The sequence below is a fragment of the Saccopteryx bilineata genome, chromosome 1 (assembly GCF_036850765.1).
Source record: "Saccopteryx bilineata isolate mSacBil1 chromosome 1, mSacBil1_pri_phased_curated, whole genome shotgun sequence".
NCBI classification, from domain to species: Eukaryota; Metazoa; Chordata; class Mammalia; order Chiroptera; family Emballonuridae; genus Saccopteryx; species Saccopteryx bilineata.
The window spans coordinates 24,366,146-24,384,552 of NC_089490.1; the positions used below are offsets into that span (position 1 = coordinate 24,366,146).

Genomic DNA, 18,407 nt, shown 5'->3' on the forward strand with positions numbered 1-18,407 from the left:
TTTTTTTTTTTTTTCTGTATTCTTTTCCCACTTTATCTGTTTACACCAGGCCCCTTAATATTTCCTGCAGCATTGGTTTGGTTGTAATGAATTCCTTGAGTTGTTTTTTGTCTGGGAAGCTTTTTATTTCTCCTTCAATTTTAAACGATAGCCTTGCTGGATAAAGTAGTCTTGGTTGTAGGTTCTTGTTCTGCATTACTTTGAATATTTCTTGCCATTCCCTTCTGGCCTCAAGTGTTTCTGTTGAGAAGTCAGATGTCATCCTTATGGGGGCTCCTTTGTAGGTGATAACTTTTTTTTCTCTTGCAGCTTTTAATATTTTCTCTTTATCGCTTAGCTTTGGTATTTTAATTATGATGTGTCTTGGTGTAGGTTTCTTTGGGTTTCTCTTTAATGGAGTCCTCTGTGCTTCTTGGATTTGTGAGAGTTTCTCTTGCATTAATTTAGGGAAGTTTTCAGCTATGATATGATTGAACAAAGTCTCTATCCCTTGTTCTTTTTCTTCTTCTTCAGGAACCCCTATGATGTGGATGTTATTTCTCTTCATGTTGTCACAGAGCTCTCTAAGAGTTTCCTCTGACTTTTTAAGTCTTTTTTCTCTTTTCTTCTCTGCTTTCATGCCTTCATTCCAGTTGTCTTCTAACTCGCTGATTCGATCCTCTGCTCTATCTATCCTGTTTTTAATTCCTTCCATTGTGGTCTTTATTTCTGATATTGTATTTGTCGTCTCCAACTGATTCTTTTTTATACTTGCTATTTCTTTATTTAGGTTTTCAAACTCCCCCTCCATTGTTGTTCTAAGATCCCTAAGCATCCTTACAATCATTATTTTGAACTCCGCATCTGGAAGTTTGATTATTTCCATATCACTCAGTTCATCTCTCGAAAGTGTCTCTTGTGGTTTCATTTGGATTGCACTCCTTTGTTTTCTCATCTTCTTCTTTTTTTTTTTTTTTTTATTTGTAGAGTTGATTGAGTCTAGGCTTGGTGTTGTCTGCCTCCAGTTTTCAGTTGTGTTATTTTTAGGTCTTCGTGGGTTGGTATCAGCTATTATTTGTAATCCACTTTCGGATTTGGGCAGCTTTGAAGTCTTGATTTGTTTGTTTTCTTAACAGGTGATAGTCTTGTTAACTGATCTCAGCAGGGGGCTTCCTTGAAACTGTATCCAGGAATGCGGTGGGTGTAACCTGAGACGCTGAAGGTCTCTTCCTCCAACTAATCTCACTGGGGGCAGGGTTTTTTCTCTCAGCTTCAGTAGGGGGAGGTGTATCTCAGATCTCCATGGAGACCTGAGTTACTGCCCCTCCTCCCCACTTCTTGTTTTCAGCTGTGTCTTGTTGTGCTGATTAGAGCTGGATAGATGTCCGGAGATCTCTGATCCGGAAGCACTTCAGCTCTGTTTTGTGAAAGGTTCAGTCCCTCCCCCAGCTATGGCCGCCTCCAGCACGAATGAGTCAGCTTTTTTATTTTGTTTCTTGCATACCTTAGCCCCTCACAGTCTGTCCCTCTCCCTGTCTTTTCCACTTGGGAGATAAGCTGGTCTTTTCAACCCACCTTGCTCCCTGGTCGCCAGGTAAGTGGCTGTGAGCAGTAGTTTCTGCTCTTTTTCCTCTGTGAAATCCTCTCTGGGCTCTCAGCCTCACCCCCCTCCTTCCCTTCCTGTAAGCAGAGGAGATTCAGGCACTCCTTACCAGGATTATTGTGGCTTCCTCTTTGCTCCTTGGTTTTTGAGAGCTGTTCTTGCAGTTCAGTGTTGGTTTTTCATGCTGATTTTTTCTAAATTGATTTGTATTCCAGTTTGGTATTGAGAGCTGGGTGTCTGTGCATCCGCCTACTCCGCTGCCATCTTCTCTCTCCCCGCAATGACTTTTTGATAAAAAAAAAAAAGTGAATGCGGTCCATCAATTTATCTAAGGCGATTTCATGAAGTTTTCTTACTCCAATTCAGATGATTGAAAATGCCATGTCAATGATGCTATTTTATGAAAAAAGAGACCATAGTTTGTGGCAGCGGGAGGCTGATACAGCTGACATAGCTTCCAACCAAACTTATTCTTCTACATTTACGTCGCAATTCCGTTGAATCAAACCATGGGAACATCAATCTTTCCATTTAACTAAGGATAAAGAGGGCAGGGATAGGGCCACTGAAACCTCCATCTTTTATTCTGACTTTTAAATCAGAAAATCTCATCTAATATTGAGCTAATTTTTTCACTGACATTTAGCTCTAAATGTTGCTCTAAAAAAAAAATTTCTTGATTTTATACTTCCCAGCCTTATTCAATTGATAAAAACTGAGTTAGCACGATGTCGTGTGAGGATTCTCCAGTGTGAGAAAATTCATAAGTGCCTAGAAGGGGAATAAAAGGAGTAGAATTCTAGTTACTTTATTGGAATCAAGCGTGAAACCACAATGAAAATAAGCCTATGCAATGCCTCACAAATCGGGACAGTTCTAGGAAGACAGCAGGGAAAGATCTGGACAGGAATAGCTTTCACTAGTGGCAGAGACACGGACTTGCGTTTGTCAGCCCTGACTTAAGAAGAGAAGCACTGCCTGACCAGGTGGTGGCGCGGTGAATAGAGCATCAGACTGGGAACCAGAGGACCCAGGTTCAAAACCTCAAGGTCTCTGGCTTGAGAGTGGGATCATAGACATGACCCCATGGTCACTGGCTTAAGCCCAAAGGTCACTGGCTTGAGGAAGGGGTCACTTGCTCTGCTGTAGCAACCCCGGTCAAGGCACATATGAGAAAACAATCAATGATCAACTAAGGTGCCACAACAAATAACTGATGCTTCTTTCTCATCTCTCTCCTTCCTGTTTCTCTGTCCTTCTCTCTGTCTCTCTCTCTCTCTCGCTCGCTAAAAAGAGAGAGAGAAGCACCATATTTTTTCAGCTACGCTGGGAAGTGAGATAAAGTAGATTTGAGATCACAGAATGTTATTGCTGTAAGAAACCTTAGTGATCTCTTCCTTTGTTTCGTTTCTTTTCTTTTTTTTTTTTTTTTTTTTTTGTATTTTTCTGAAGCTGGAAACGGGAAAGGACAGTCAGACTCCCGCATGCGCCCAACCGGGATCCACCCGGCACACCCACCAGGGGGCGACGCTCTGCCTCTCCGGGGCGTCGCGCTGCCGGGACCAGAGCCACTCTAGCGCCTGGGGCAGAGGCCAAGGTGCCATCCCCAGCGCCCGGGCCATCTTTGCTCCAATGGAGCCTCAGCTGCGGGAGGGGAAGAGAGAGACAGAGAGGAAGGAGTGGGGGTGGAGAAGCAAATGGGCGCCTCTCCTATGTGCCCTGGCCAGGAATCGAAGCCGGGTCCCCTGCACGCCAGGCCGATGCTCTACCGCTGAGCCAACCGGCCAGGGCCCATTTTGTTTTGTTTTTATTTTACTGATGAGGAACAAAATCCAAAACAGTCTGTAAAAAAGGCTCTCAACCAGCTGGTTGGTGGCAGCGATAGCCTGACCCAGGGCTTCTGGATGAGCACGTTAAACATTTTGGGAGGGAAGTGCTTTTTCAAGTTCACACACTTGAACTTCATCTGGAATTTAAATAATTTTGATCAGTATCTAAAATAAATTGCTTGTTTTCCTAACTTAATAAAGTATTAATGGAATTTAACATGAAATGGAGCTCTTCATTTTTATTGATTTTAGAGAGAGGAAGAGAGAGAAAGAAAGAGAGAAATCAATTTGTTGTTCCATTTACTTATGCATTCATTAATTGATTCTCGTACGTGCTCTGAGAGGGGATTGAACCCACACTCTTGGCAAATAGGAACAATGCTCTAACTAACAGCGCTAATCCGCCAGGACCTGAAATACAACCCTTAAGTATGACTTCAACTTAACTTGTAATGCAATGTTCCTTGCCCTCCATGCTGCATGCAACCTTCTCCTCCAGGAATACTGCAACTATCTGCCTTGCTTAAACATCACTCTTCTGGTAGCTGAATTTCATTGACATTAGCAACAGCCAGTATATGAGCATAGAAGCAAGGCATGTCATGGGCAGAGAGGACAGTGCTCTCTCCCTGAGAGAAAATGGCGGCCCTTCCTTTTCCAGGAACACTTTACGGAAGAGGATATGCTCAACACTAGGACACAAGCACCTGGCCCATACCCAGTGCTCAGCAGCTGGCACAAAAAAGAGTGACTCTGTAATAAGGACACAATTGATGTTAGTCTAAACACACTCCCTCACCCCGTGGCCTCAATGACCAATGTCAGAGATTTATACAATATAATGTCTAATTAGAAAAAGTGCTGGTGATTTGTGATGGGATTGAAAGTGGTACTCGCTGATCGCCATGAGCATCAAATCCCCAACATGACTGTGTCATCCTTGAGCACCATTCAGACACGCAACCAGCTGATACTCTCACACTTCCCATATGAATCCTTTAAAAAGTTGGCGCTGAGTCTTCCTTAGATGGTGAGGTCAGAGTCTCTCTTCCGACCTTCCATATCCTCGGCTCTATTGTCACTCACCTTTGTGATGCAATGGGTCAAAAGACTTGGCGAATTTGGGTTTGGCAGATAATTCTGATGAGTTTTGCTGCACAAAAGAAAAACAATTCATTTAGACATTAATAGTGCTCTTTCGGTAATGGTGTGCATTTCCTGACTTCTTGGCGTCATTAAAAATCCTTTCTACTATCTCCATAGTGCACTAGTCTCCTTTCAAGGAATTAAAGAGTGCTTACTTCCTCATTCTTCCTTCTGCCTTAATCAATTTAGATTGCCTAAGAAGCTGTTTTTAAGGATATCTTGCATTCCTGTTTATTTTTACGTCTTTTAACAATGAACTAGAACAACAATTCTCAAGGAGATACTATCCTTTCTCACACCCGTGCTGACATTTCTTGGTTCACACATTTCTCATAAGAGGAACGAAGGGAGGACAAACAATACAGAATTTCTAGTAGAAATCATCTCCAGTAAAGCTTTGCTTTATTCTGTCTTCTCTTAATACTCAATTCCTTTGTGAAGAATCCTTTAGTCACTGGTGCAGAAGCTAAACAAAATCTAAAACTTTTTAACTACATGATCGAGCTGAAATAAAATATTTAAAATCAACAGCATGCACTTACTGAGAAAGGTAAAAGTGTTAAGGTCCTTTATATCCTTCTCCCACATATTAACTAAGTCATTCATTAATTTAACACTTTATATTGAGTGCTGTTTTGTGCCAGACATTATTTTATTTTACTTACTTATTTTATTAAAAAAATATTTTCCCATTGATTTGAGAGAGAGAAAGAGAAGGGGGAGAGAGAGAAAGGTATCAGCTCGTTCCACTTAGTTCTTCCATGTAGTTGTACACTCAGTGGTTGCTTCTCACATGTGCCCTGACCGGGGATGGAACCCACGACCTCAGCGCACCAGGACGATGCTCTGTCTACTGAGCCACCCAGCCAGGACTGTGCTAGACACTGTTTCAGACGCCACAGATATCGAAAGGAATAAGTCCCACTTCTTACTGTAGTTCATGTCATGAGGAAGCCAAATCAAAAGAGGAGAAATGGCCCTTATTTTATGCAGTGGGTAGCCCAGAGACAGTCTCCTCATTTTCCTTGAAATATAAAAATGGTTACTCCACAATGAGCTCCGAAAAAAATAAAATTATCAGCCTGACCTGAGGTTGCACGGTGGTTAGAGCATCAACCTGGAACACTGAGGTCCCTGGTTTGAAACCGTGGTCTTGCCCGATCAAGGCACATACAAGAGGCAACTATGAGTTAATGCTTTCTGCTCTTCCCTCCCTTCTTCTCTTTCTCTGTTTTCTTAAATAAATAAATAAATAAAATCTTTAAAAATAATAATAGTAACCATAGAGGTAAGAATAAGGGATGTCTGAAAGTTCCAAATCAAAGAATTGATTTTCTGGAATTCAGAGTTCATAAACATCTATGATTATAATCTGACAGAAAAATTCTAAGGTCATGATCGTTGCAGTTTAAACTACATCCTGCCCCATTTGGAGAGAAGTGGCTTAGATTATAACCCACTCAAGGACTCCCCATGGTCTGGGGGAAGCAGCCTTTTAGGCATGTGCCATTTCAAGCGTTTAAGCTGTTGCTTGAAAGAAGGACTTGAATCATCAGAACTGAGAATAGGTAAACCCTTTGTTTGTGAAGGGGGAGCCCGGAGCAGTCACTAGCATCTGCCTCTCGGTCCAGAGTTGTAGAGAATGTAACTAGCAACAATGGAAGGACCATAGAGGTGTCTGTCCTGAGCCCTCAGCAGGGAGAAGTTTTGAGAGGAACCTCATCGTGGGTCCCCACAGAGGAATGGGGGCTTGAGGGGTGATGTTTGCTGAGAATACCGTTGGCTCCTACTTCCATTGCCTCCAGCCAACTATCCACATGTTCACTGCTCTTTTCAAGACCACCCCTTTGCCCACTGTTCAGTGGATAACCTTGTCTCTTACTTTAAAAAAATAAGTATCCAGTTCTGAATTGTCCCACATCATGTCCCCAGTCTGCACACGTTGCTCTGTCTGCACCAGCCAGAAACTTCCTGTGTCCGGGGAAGAGGCTGATCCCTCCATCTGCCGGCCAGACACTGATCCTGACTTCCCAGTAACCCTCTTCTGTCAATTACCCTCCCTCTCTCATTTGTTTTCAGACCTTCTCTTTGCTGGCTCCTCCCTTCCAACATGTGGACTTGCTCACATCCCAGCAACTCAGCTCCACCCTGTCACTCCTGGTCCCGCATCTGCCTCTGTTACCACCCTCGCTCTCACGAGAGAGACCATGACAGGGGTGTGTGTCCTCCTAAATTATCTCCCCTGCTTCCCCCTCCACTCCTCAGCCACTGTAACCTGGGTTCCTGCTTGTTCATTCCAACTCCCTCAGGAAATGACGACGACTCATCTTTTCTTCTCCCATGTGTACTTCTGTTTTAAAGCAAATGAACCACCTAACCAGAAAACAAAATCCCATTTTTATCACTTGGTTTGAAAATGCAGTTCCCCCATACTGACCACCCAGCCTTCTGGAAAGTGTCAACACCATGTTAGAAACAGGGAGAAAAGACGCTGTCAGGCATCTTTGCTTTTGTTTGATTTGTTTTACTTTTGGGTGCTTTCCCCTCTTTGGCTTTTCAAATGAGAAAAATTCTGACCTCCTGCTTTGTAGGGTGAAGATGGTCTTGATTCAATTTAAAGTTAGGCTTTTCTTTAATGCGGCCACATATGCTGCAGCTTCCTCCTTTTCTTAAGAGTACTGAATGATTCTTTTTAAAAAAATTTTTATTGGCTGATTTAAGCAAAAGAAAGAAACATCTATTTGTTCTTCCACTTATTTACGCAATCATTGGTTGATTCCTGTACGTGCCCTGACCCGGGATTAAGTATGCAACCTTGGCGTACTGGGACGGTGCTCTGACCAACTGAACTACCCAGCCAGGGCTGCAAGAGTAGTGAATTATTTATTAGCTTCGTATTTTCTGTTTGAAGGGATTTAAATTCTTCAAGACATAAACTCAAAATCACAAAATGTTAGAACTTTTGCCTTGAGTAACTAGTCCAACACTCAATTTTAACAATTGACATTGAAACCAAAAAGCACCAAGTGACTTTCCTAAGATCACTCTGCCGGTTGGTTATTGAGTCAGAAATACAGGGCACACCACCCAAAGCCCAGTCTCCCTCCATCACCCCCTTTGGGTGGTGGGCACACAATGCAATACACAGATAATATAGAATTGTACACATTAAACCTAAATAATGTTATTAACCAATTATTTTTAATTTAAAAAAAACACACAATACAGTATACAGGTGATGGGTTGTAACATTGGGCACCCGAAACCTGTAAAATTTTGTTAAGCAGTGCCACCCCAATAAATTCAATTGAAAGGAAAAAATGAATTAAAAATATATAATAATAATAACAATTAGTAAATAAAAGGAAAAGAAATGCAGGACAAATCGGTTGGCTCGTGGCCCACCAATACATAATTTATAGCAGGACCCTCTATCTACTATGAAATGCAAACTCAGGGAAAAAATTTTAATGTCAGGGGTTAATTTCCTCACTATTATTTCAAAAGGTTATATTGTCCCTTGTAAAAAAAAAAATCTCTCAACTTCCATGTAGGTTTTCATGCACTTAGGTCAGTAGACTTTTATCAAACTCAGATATCTCTACTTTAGAAACCTTTCTGAAGGGCCCTCAGTGTTTTTGCTGAGAGATAAAAGTGTAAATTAATGTCAAAAATACAAAATATGGATGAAAGTACATGAGCTTAAGAAAGAAAATTTAGAAACTGCATTTTATATATTAGAAGTTAGTCAAGACTTCACCTCTTAGTTTTCTGGGGAAGGAAAAATGGTCGATAGAAGAGCCCAAAAGTCAGGCAGAGAAAAGAGCCATACCGACTCTAGCTATTGGGAGGCAAGTCAGACTAAAACAACTGAGATTGTTCACAGGTATTTGCTCCTATGGCATCCACACACCTGGATGCCTGAGAGTTCTTGAAGCCTTCCATGGCTTCTCATTCATTCATTTCTTCATTCATTCATTCATCCATTCATCCTCTCTGTCACTCAATTCTTTATTTTTTATTTATTTTTTTTGTATTTTTTTTCTGAAGCTGGAAACGGGGAGAGACAGTCAGACAGACTCCCGCATGCGCCCGACCGGGATCCACCCGGCACGCCCACCAGGGGCGATGTTCTGCCCACCAGGGGGCTATGCTCTGCCCCTCCAGGGCGTTGCTCTGCCGTGACCAGAGCCACTCTAGCGCCTGGGGCAGAGGCCAAGGAGCCATCCACAGCGCCCGGGGAAGAGAGACAGAGAGGAAGGGGGGGGGGGGGTGGAGAAGCAAATGGGCGCTTCTCCTTATGTGCCCTGGCCGGGAATCGAATCCAGGTCCCCTGCACGCCAGGCCGACGCTCTACCGCTGAGCCAACTGGCGAGGGCCTGTCACTCAACTCTAATGAGTATTGAGCCTGTGCGGGCACTGCGACAGATAACCAGAACATAATGGTGACAGAAACTCAAGGGGCTTACATAAAAGTGGTCTTTCTATGGGGTTGCATAAAAAGGAAAACCGGAACTTTGTGCCCTGGATGCATGACAGTGTAAGATAATTACCTTTGATGGTTGCTTCAGAGAGCTTAAAGGAGACAACTTGCTGAACAGCAATTGCCGCAGCTGTAAGGGCAACGAAGAAACACTGAGATACGGATACAAACATACATAAGTGAGTCAAGAACAAAACTGCAGATTGCAACTGTTATTTAATAGTAGTGTTTCCTGGAAGCTAATAGACTATAGGCACGGGTATCTGATGAGAGGACTGATCTTCTTTTATTATTTTTCTTTACTTACAAACCAACCTAGAATCAAACAAAGAGCAACAGCACTGAAAGCCATAATAATTCAGATCCCAGACATTAGTAATTGGCAATAATTGCTAAATGGAAGTTCATCTTTGAAGTGAAGAGTTTCCTAACCATGTGATTTGTACAAATGAGAGGATTATTTAGGCCAATTGAGAACAACAAATTGCTTCTTTGTAATCAGGGGTTTTGTGCATGTCCAACAATTGTGCTAATTCTAAAATATTCTTGTATTCTTATTAAAAACAAAGCTTACATCTATTAGCTTGTTGCTTTGACCTCTCTCAACAAAATTGCTCAATGCTTGGGGAAAATCATGAATTCATTTAAATTTTTTTCTATAATCTTTTATGTACATTGGCCATTCTTTTATAAGAATTTTAGTTAATTTTAGAAGCTATTTACTCTCTCTATATAAAACTCTAGAAACATGAAAGTAGATATATCAGTCAGTATATTCTAAATAAATGGATAAATTAAAGGAACAACAGGGAATTCACCCCTAAGGAAAGTACCTTTGCTTTTAATTATTGCCAAACCATAATATAAAGCACAAAAATTAAAAGAAAAAAAAAACACTTTTCCTTCTCTTTCTATATCGTCACATTGCAGGCTGCAGTTAGTTCTAGATAGCTTATTATCAGCAGTCAGTGTTTAGGTCCTTTGTCTCCTGACTGAGCTTGCCTTTTGTAAAATTATAGGATTATTACCAAAATACTACCCATAATCTAGCCTCTTCTATATGAGTAGGGGCCTCAGAACTGAAGGGGAAGGGTTAGATGCCTGGGTTAGGGGAGAGAGAGAAAAGTGAATACACCTACCTTACTATCCAAGAGCATTCCGAAACAGAAGATGAAAAAACCCTGAAAAAAAAAAATAGAATAAATCACATGTCTTATCTTTTTCAAGAAAAGAAAACATTTATATGGAATGCTATTCTATTCTATCACCCGACGCTGAAGCGGTTTTCTTGTCTGTCTCCCTACGAGACTGTGGGTTCCTTGAAGGCAAGGATACCGTGTGACCTCCCCAATGCCTGACGTGAGACAAAGCACTCAAAAAAAGCTTTTATCAAATGTATACATAAATAAGTTACTGAGTGAGTAGCACTGCAAGTGCGTGTGGACCTTCCTTTTCCCGTTGGTGTCATCCTAAACCCCAAACAAATCAATTCCATTTGCTTCTATATCTTAGCCTTTCTTCAGGAGGAGCATTAAGTAAACACTTACTGAGTGGCTGCCAGGGCAGAGGCACCAAGGCCCAACCCTAAGGCCGGGTGGAGGAAGTTGACCTCTGCCAGGCCCCCCTTCCCATCCAGTCTCGTCCTTGGGGAAACCTTGGCAAAGGCTCACCTGACCTTGAAAACCTCCTCCCAGTCAGCACCCTTGGTTGTGCCTGTTCCGACAGCGTATCACCACGGGCCTGCCCTCTACCTGAACTTGCCACCATTAGGTGCGTGCTGTCCATGTTTGCCTTCATGGTCACCACCTAAACGTCCCCTGCTATGCTAATGTGGGTGAAGAACCAGGTGCTTCTAGGAGACACCTGCTGAGCATTTACTATGTGCCAGGCACAGTGGTAAATGCTAACGTATCTTATCTAATTCTTATAATCTACTCTATAAGTAATAACATGAGTCCTGTCTAACAGGTGAGAGAACTGAGGGGCAGAGAGATTAAACAATTTGTGAAAAGTCCTGCAGTTGAAAATGGGACACATTTGAGCCCAGACCTATTCAAGTCCTGTGCTCAAAGGTTTAACCACCAGTTCTGAGTCACTGTGCAGAGATGACCCAGAAAACTGTCCCTGAACCAGCACTGAAGGGTCTCTTCCAGATTCATCAGAATCTAAGGATTACTTAGTCCACCTACTCTCCAAACACTCTCTGATTGTGGCGTGTAGAATCCATTATTTGCTGCAGGGGTCGGCAAATGTCTTCTGTAAAGAGCCAGGCAGTAAATATTTTAGGTTGTGAAGGTGATGCAGTCTCTGTTGCAACTACTTCCCTCTGCTGGTAGTATAAGGAAAGCAGCCACAGATCACATGTAAACAGACGGGTGTGACTCTGTCTCAATAAAACTTTATTTACAAATAAAATAACATTGTTGGCTGCAGTTTGCCAGCTTGTGCTCTATCACACTCTGGGGATTCTCTGTGCACCGTTCAGAGTCAGCAAATCCTCCTGATTTACTTCCCTTCCCCTGTGTGCTTTGACAGAGGTCTGCACCAGAGAAGGAGGACTGAGTCCACAGCACGAGAGACTAACATTAGCTGTGTGAAGTCTAGCTGATTTAAAACGCTGGAATGGATTACTAAAGAAGTCTAATGTTCTGCTTCAGTGTGAGAGGAACTGTTAGGAAAATGGATCTTTTTTTATTTCTCTTTTTTTTCTATTCCCTGTTGCCAGGCAGTTTTGATTATAGTTCTGCTAGAGGAAGGGAGATAAGATAGCCTCTAGAGTTGTCTTACCAACCTCAGGTCTCTATAATTACCCCGGTTACCTGACGGTATGATAGGCTATTCTTATTGTGCTCACCTGGAATGCATTGAGCAATGCAAAAAGAACATGCCACGCCGGATTCTGGCTGTCCACCATTGTTCCTATGCCGAAGCCCCAGGTGAGCCCCAGCAGAGGGGTGAGAATGAGCAGGCTCTTCCCCATGCGGAGGGTAGTGGCCTTGTGGTCCTGACCCAGCCCCTCTCCGACGGCGGGCCTCCTGAGCTTCATGAGAACTAAGAACACCACAGCCAGATTCACAGCCACGACGGTCAGCGCGGGAACAGCGAAGGCCAAGAGCGGTTTGCTCCCATCAGACCAGTTAAGCCAACACACATCTTTCTGTGTGTAGCCATTGCTGGGTTCCGTGACTGCAATGGTGATGACAGCTATAACGAGAGGACACCCGTAGCCCAGACAGAACCCGCCAGCCACCATCAAAGGCATGGCCACGTGATGGAACACGAGGACGATCCGATAGGCCAGCAGGATGGCGAGCGCGAGCATCCAGAAGAACAAGGAGAGGTAGAAGAAGTGTGTGAAGAACACTGCAGCTATGCACACACCAGAGGGGTTCGCCATGCCCTCCACGGTGGCAGCAACAATAAACCACACATCGGCCATCAGGAGGCACAGGGCGATGTTCACCATGCAAATGTGTCGAGTGTGCGAGGTCTGGTTTTTCTTGACCTGCTTCCAAAACAGAGCCTCAAGGAGCAGGCATAAGATGAGACTTCCGATGGAGACGCCCAGTCCCACAAAGGTGATCCATTTCACAACCGGAATGATGGCAGGGGGGACAAAGGGTGACATCAGCATGGAGAACGAGGTCAGGTGAGTACACCTGCATATCACGGTGTCTGCAGTTTCATTCACTAGGTGGCAGCCAGCGTCGTTCCAGTGCAAATGACTGACATCCCAAAACACACAATGAGGCTGGCTCAGGTTTGAATCTATCTTGGAAAAAAACATGAAAACTTCATTTATGGAGTAGTTTTGGATAACCGTGGATATCACAGGCCCATTGACTTGAGCATTTCCAATTTTATTAATGGGTAGAATGCTCCCCAGGGTCAACGAGGCCATGCTGATAATAGTTCCTGGAAGGGACCCCTGGAATTGGTCTGACCCAATTAACACACGGCCTCTGATGGGCGTGGGGGCGTTTGGGGGGAACATTTCAGTCTGATAGTGGTAACCTATTTTATATTGTCTTTCGGACACTGGAATCCCTTTCCAGTTAATGAATTCCCGAGAAAAATTCAGAGGCAGAGCTGTTGGAGGTACCAGAACACTGATGTTTTCCAACGTCTCTAGTAACTGTGAGCTGGCCCGCTTCTCTTGCCGCAGTAGTACTGTCCAGTTGGTGACTGATGCTGAATTAAGGACATGGTCCGCTATAGTGATGACATCCTGAAATGCAAGGATGAGAGTCAGTTTGTATTTTGAGGAAGCAGATAAGAGGAGAGTCATTAGTACTAAGTATCAGAAAATTGCCCTGAGAATTGGCTCAGTTGAGGATCACATTAAAACTCATCAGAGGCCCTGGCCGGTTGGCTCAGTGGTAGAGTGTCAGCCTGGCGTGCAGGAGTCCCGGGTTCGATTCCCAGCCAGGGCACACAGGAGAAGCGCCCATCTGCTTCTCCACCCCTCCCCCTCTCCTTCCTCTCTGTCTCTCTCTTCCCCTCCCACAGCTGAGGCTTCCTTGGAGCAAAGTTGGCCCAGGCACTGAGGATGGCTCCATGGCCTCTACCTCAGGTGCTAGAATGGCTCTAGTCACAATAGAGCGGCGCCCCAGATGGGCAGAGCATCGCCCCCTGGTGGGCAGAGCATCGCCCCCTGGTGGGCATGCCGGGTGGATCCCGGTCGGGCGCATGTGGGAGTCTGTCTGACTATCTCTCCCCGTTTCCAGCTTCAGAAAAATACAACCCCCCCCCAAAAAAAAAAAAACTGATTAGAGAACTTCAGCTCAGTTGCTCTGACAGTGGAAGCTGTGGGTTAAGCAACCTGAGTCTACAGGATCATATAAGTTCCAGAGTGGCCACCCCACGAGATCACGTGCACACCGGGGTTTCGGCGTGGTCGAAACAGAATTCCTCAACTGGGCTGCAGTAGCGTGCACGTCCTTGTCCTGAGATGACAAGCAGGACTGCATGACTCCTCAGCTTACAGAGCGTGACATTACTGTGACCTGCTTCCCCGTGGGGTGTGTGTTTTGCTGACATCAGAAGTTCTAAATCCATGTCATGGATGTTTAAGTTGTAACTCACGTGTATTCATTATTTTTGTTTAATAGAGGAGAGAATATAAAGTAAAAATCCTTAAAAACTGGAGGCAAGCAACAAAGAAGCATCACTGAGTTGTGGTTGGTTTTAAGGGTCAGTTTCAGTTTGAGAGATTTCTTTTCCAAAGCAGTCCTTGAACATGGGTGCTTTGCCCCTCATGACTGTCTCTCTCAGGGCTCTGGTTCCCAGGTGACTGCGCGGGTGTCTGTCACTCTAGCCCAGTGTTATCCTCACCGAGCGCTCTGTGGCTTCTGGCCGGGACCCAACAGCTCGTTTCCGCCACGCCTCCGGGAACCTCCGCCTTCTTTTGATTTGTGTTTGCCTGCTCTGTTTTTGCTTTTTAATTAACTTTTAGCCTTTTTTATGTCACTTTGTTTTAGTTGGTCTCTTGCAAAGAACATGTGGTTGAACTTTTTTGTTTTTATTAGCATCTTTTCTTTGATTTAGGAAGTTTAATTTATTCACATTCAGTGTCATCTCCACTGTAATGGTCACCTTATATAGTTCGTATAATTGTGTGATTATGTAATATGCATTATATAATCCAATTTTTCAAACTATTGTGTGCTTTAACATAAAATGCATACATCCAAAATGTTTGGAAAGATATGTATTTAATAAATATTTATTAAATAACTACTACACATCACTTGTCATTCTTCTAGGCACTGACGGGACACCTAAAATATAATATAAGCAGTGTCTATTCTATGGTGACCAGATTACAGATCTTTATTTTTTTTCTTTTCACTTAGTTGCATTTATTTTAGTGACCAAGTCTTATTTCTGTCATTTTAAGTTAATTTTTAAAAATTCAAACCAAAGCATGAATTTCACAGTAAAAAAAAAGGAAGTCCTTAAAATATACACCACTAAAGTCTGAGTTTGTGGCCATAAGAAAGAACAACTCAGACTGAAAACAGATATTAAGAAGTTGGCATCACATATACACTATGGAATACTACTCAGCCATAAGAAATGATGACATCGGATCATTTACAGCAAAATGGTGGGATCTTGATAACATTATACGAAGTGAAATAAGTAAATCAGAAAAAAACAGGAACTGCATTATTCCATACGTAGGTGGGACATAAAAGTGAGACTAAGAGACATTGATAAGAGTGTGGTGCTTACGGGGGGGAGGGGGGAGAGGGAGAGGGAAAGGGGGAGGGGGAGGGGCACAAAGAAAACTAGATAGAAGGTGACAGAGGACAATCTGACTTTGGGTGATGGGTATGCAACATAATTGAACGACAAGATAACCTGGACATGTTATCTTTGAATATATGTATCCTGATTTATTGATGTCGCCCCATTAAAAAAAAAAAAAAAAGAAGTTGGCATCTGTGCCGCCCAGTGTCATCCAGGGCAGAGCCTTGTCCCTTCCTCTCAGCCAGGTGCTGCCCAGCCAGCCTGCCGAGGGGGTGCTCCCTGTCACTTTGAACCACATCGCTGATCTCATGAGTTCCTTGTACATGGTGGAGGAAGCAGAAAAATCCCACAGAGACTGTTATGTGGCTTCCTCCGTCTTTTTTAATAGTTGCCCTTTAACTTGGGCTTTTTTTATTCCTCCTAGGAGATTTAAAGCGGGCCCTTCAAAACCCTCGTGTACTGGTGGTGGGATGGCAGCCACTATGGAAAACAGAATGGAGGTTGCTCAAAAAGTTAACAATGGAATTACCATGTGACCCAGCAATCCCACCACTGGGTTTATAGCTGAAGAAATCCAAACCACTAATTCAAAAGATACGCTTCTCCTTAAGTTCACTGCAGCATTATATATATACAACAGTCAAGATATGGAAGCAGCCTAAGTGTCCGCTGATAACTGGTTAAAGGAAATGTGTTGCATATATGCAATGGAATACTCCTTGGCCATGAAAAAGAATGAGATCTTACCATGTGCAACAACATGGATGAACCTAGAGGGTATTATGCTAGGTAAAATAATTATGCTAGGTAGGACAGAGAAAGACTAATACTATGATCTAAAATAATAAATGAACAAACAAAACAAATAAACTCATAGATTCAAAGAACAAAATGATGGCTGCTTAGACAGGAAGGGGATTGAGGGCTGGGTGCCCAAGGTGAAGGGATTAAGAAGTACAGATGGGCACTTATAAAACAGTGACAAATATGTACGGAACAGCATAGGGACTATAGTTAATAACAATGTCGTAATCACTATGTATAGTGTCAGATGGCTACCAGACTGATCAGGGAGATCACTTAGTAAGTTCATTAATGTCTAACTGCTGTGCCGTACACCTGAAACTAACATAATATTGAGTGTCAACTGTAATTGAATAATTAGAACAAAGTTTTTTTTGTTTTTTTTTGGTTTTTTTTGCATTTTTCTGAAGCTGGAAACAGGGAGAGACAGTCAGACAGAATCCCGCGTGCGCCCGACCGGGATCCACCCGGCACGCCCACCAGGGGCGACGCTCTGCCCACCAGGGGGCGATGCTCTGCCCATCCTGGGCGTCGCCATGTTGCAACCAGAGCCACTCTAGCGCCTGAGGCAGAGGCCACAGAGCCATCCCCAGCGCCCGGGCCATCTTTGCTCCAATGGAGCCTTGGCTGCGGGAGGGGAAGAGAGAGACAGAGAGGAAAGCGCGGCGGAGGGGTGGAGAAGCAAATGGGCGCTTCTCCTGTGTGCCCTGGCCGGGAATCGAACCCGGGTCCTCCGCACGCTAGGCCGATGCTCTACCGCTGAGCCAACCGGCCAGGGACTAGAACAAAGTTTTAAATAATAATAATAAATAAAGTGGACCCTTCGCGCACAGGCCGAGCATACCTCCATTGTCGAGCTGGACACCCGGAAATGGCGTGCCAGTGACAGAGATGAGACGCTGCCCAGCAGTGACACCACCGAGGCCAGATTCCCGGCTGTGGTTGACGGGTTTTGCTGAATGATGACTGAGAGATTCCGCACCAGGGATGACACGGCGGCCTTGGTGGCATTGCTTGCCATCACGCTGAAATTCTGGAATAAAAATGGTTACAGTCTGAAAAAAAAAACACAACTACGCTTGTGTTCCAGCAAATTTAAATCAGATTTCTCGGTGTATTATATAAATCAGATTTATATGGTGCATTATAATGCAGAATATTATATAACGGTGCTAAAGCCAATGGCTGCCAGTTAGCACTTTCTATATTTCTGAGCTGTTTCTCTATGCTGAGTGTTTTAGCAGGGATTCGTTGATTTCATTCTTATACCTCCCTTTGAGGGAGGTTTCTTGCACCACCCTTTGAGGGAGGTACCATTAAGGAAATCAAAACTTGAAGAGATTTATTAAAAGGCATTTTCATATAAATTATTATCCTAATGATATGGAAACTGACTTTTGGGGAGATCCAGTGATTTTCCAAACAGTATCCAACTAGGAAGTGGTACAAGTTCCTGTTATAGTCACTATATTATGCTGAGAAATCCTTGTAGGATGGGAAAGTAGAGGGACTTATGTGGAGATTTGATGACACTTTGTCACTGGATTTGGAATTTTACTTCTTCCTTGAAGTAAAATTCTTCCGATCTGCTTCCCCTGCTCTGGGCCAGCTTGGAAGGCAGCCAAGAAGGGGGATTCCATTTCAGTCAAAACAAGTCAATCAAGGAGCCCAGATCTTATATGTTTTCCTTTTTGTTCTTCTTGGCTGATAGTCCTGTTCTCTGCCCCAGGCACCTGGGATCTGCCCGCCCTCACCCTCCCACCTGCACATGGCCACGGTCCATGTCCATAGCTGAAGCAAAAAAGTCAAAAGTTAAGGGTAGACCCCAGAAGCTATCTGGTCCAATCTTCCTCCCCAGTGTACAGATAAAGAAACTGAGGTCCAAAGAGGGGGAAGTGAACCTTCCCCAGTCTTTTAATGAACACCACTGGGAAGTCCCCTACTGCAATAGCAGAGTCTCTGGCTAGGACAGACGTTCTGCCCAGTATGGAGATCTATTTGCAGAACAGTGTCTGCGAAGTAGTCTTGGACTCCTTCTTTCCTATCTCTTGATTCCTAATTTCTCACTATTTGCTTCTATCTGTCTTGTGTTCAGCACTTGAAACTTCCAAACAGGGCATTGGGTGAAGGTCACAGCACAGGACTGGGAATCAAATGACCACGTTTCTAGTTCAACACTATTGCTACCAGAAGGACCAACTGTTGGCCCCTTAGTCTTTCGTTTCCTAATCTATAAAAGGAGTGTGATAAAGCAAGGTGACCCTTAAGATCCATTGCACTTCTGTCCTATGTGGCTGACTTTCGGCGG

At 43.6% G+C, this 18,407-nt stretch overlaps 1 protein-coding gene across 2 annotated transcripts in view; it reads right to left on the reverse strand.

The window, feature by feature from the left end:
- ADGRF1 (adhesion G protein-coupled receptor F1) overlaps positions 1 to 18,407 on the reverse strand; it is a 56,268-nt gene that overhangs the window by 11,539 nt on the left and 26,322 nt on the right. The window contains exons 10-15 of one of the 2 annotated variants that reach the window (XM_066252209.1): positions 16,944 to 17,132; positions 11,895 to 13,268; positions 10,180 to 10,221; positions 9,111 to 9,170; positions 4,498 to 4,564; positions 854 to 2,353 (exon numbers count right to left, since the gene is read on the reverse strand). In XM_066252209.1, coding sequence (XP_066108306.1) covers positions 2,280 to 2,353; positions 4,498 to 4,564; positions 9,111 to 9,170; positions 10,180 to 10,221; positions 11,895 to 13,268; positions 16,944 to 17,132 — 1,806 coding nt within the window. In that variant the 3' untranslated portion in view covers positions 854 to 2,279. Of the gene's footprint in view, positions 1 to 853; positions 2,354 to 4,497; positions 4,565 to 9,110; positions 9,171 to 10,179; positions 10,222 to 11,894; positions 13,269 to 16,943; positions 17,133 to 18,407 lie in introns of those variants that run through there. The other variant, XM_066252216.1, reaches the window with a different exon arrangement.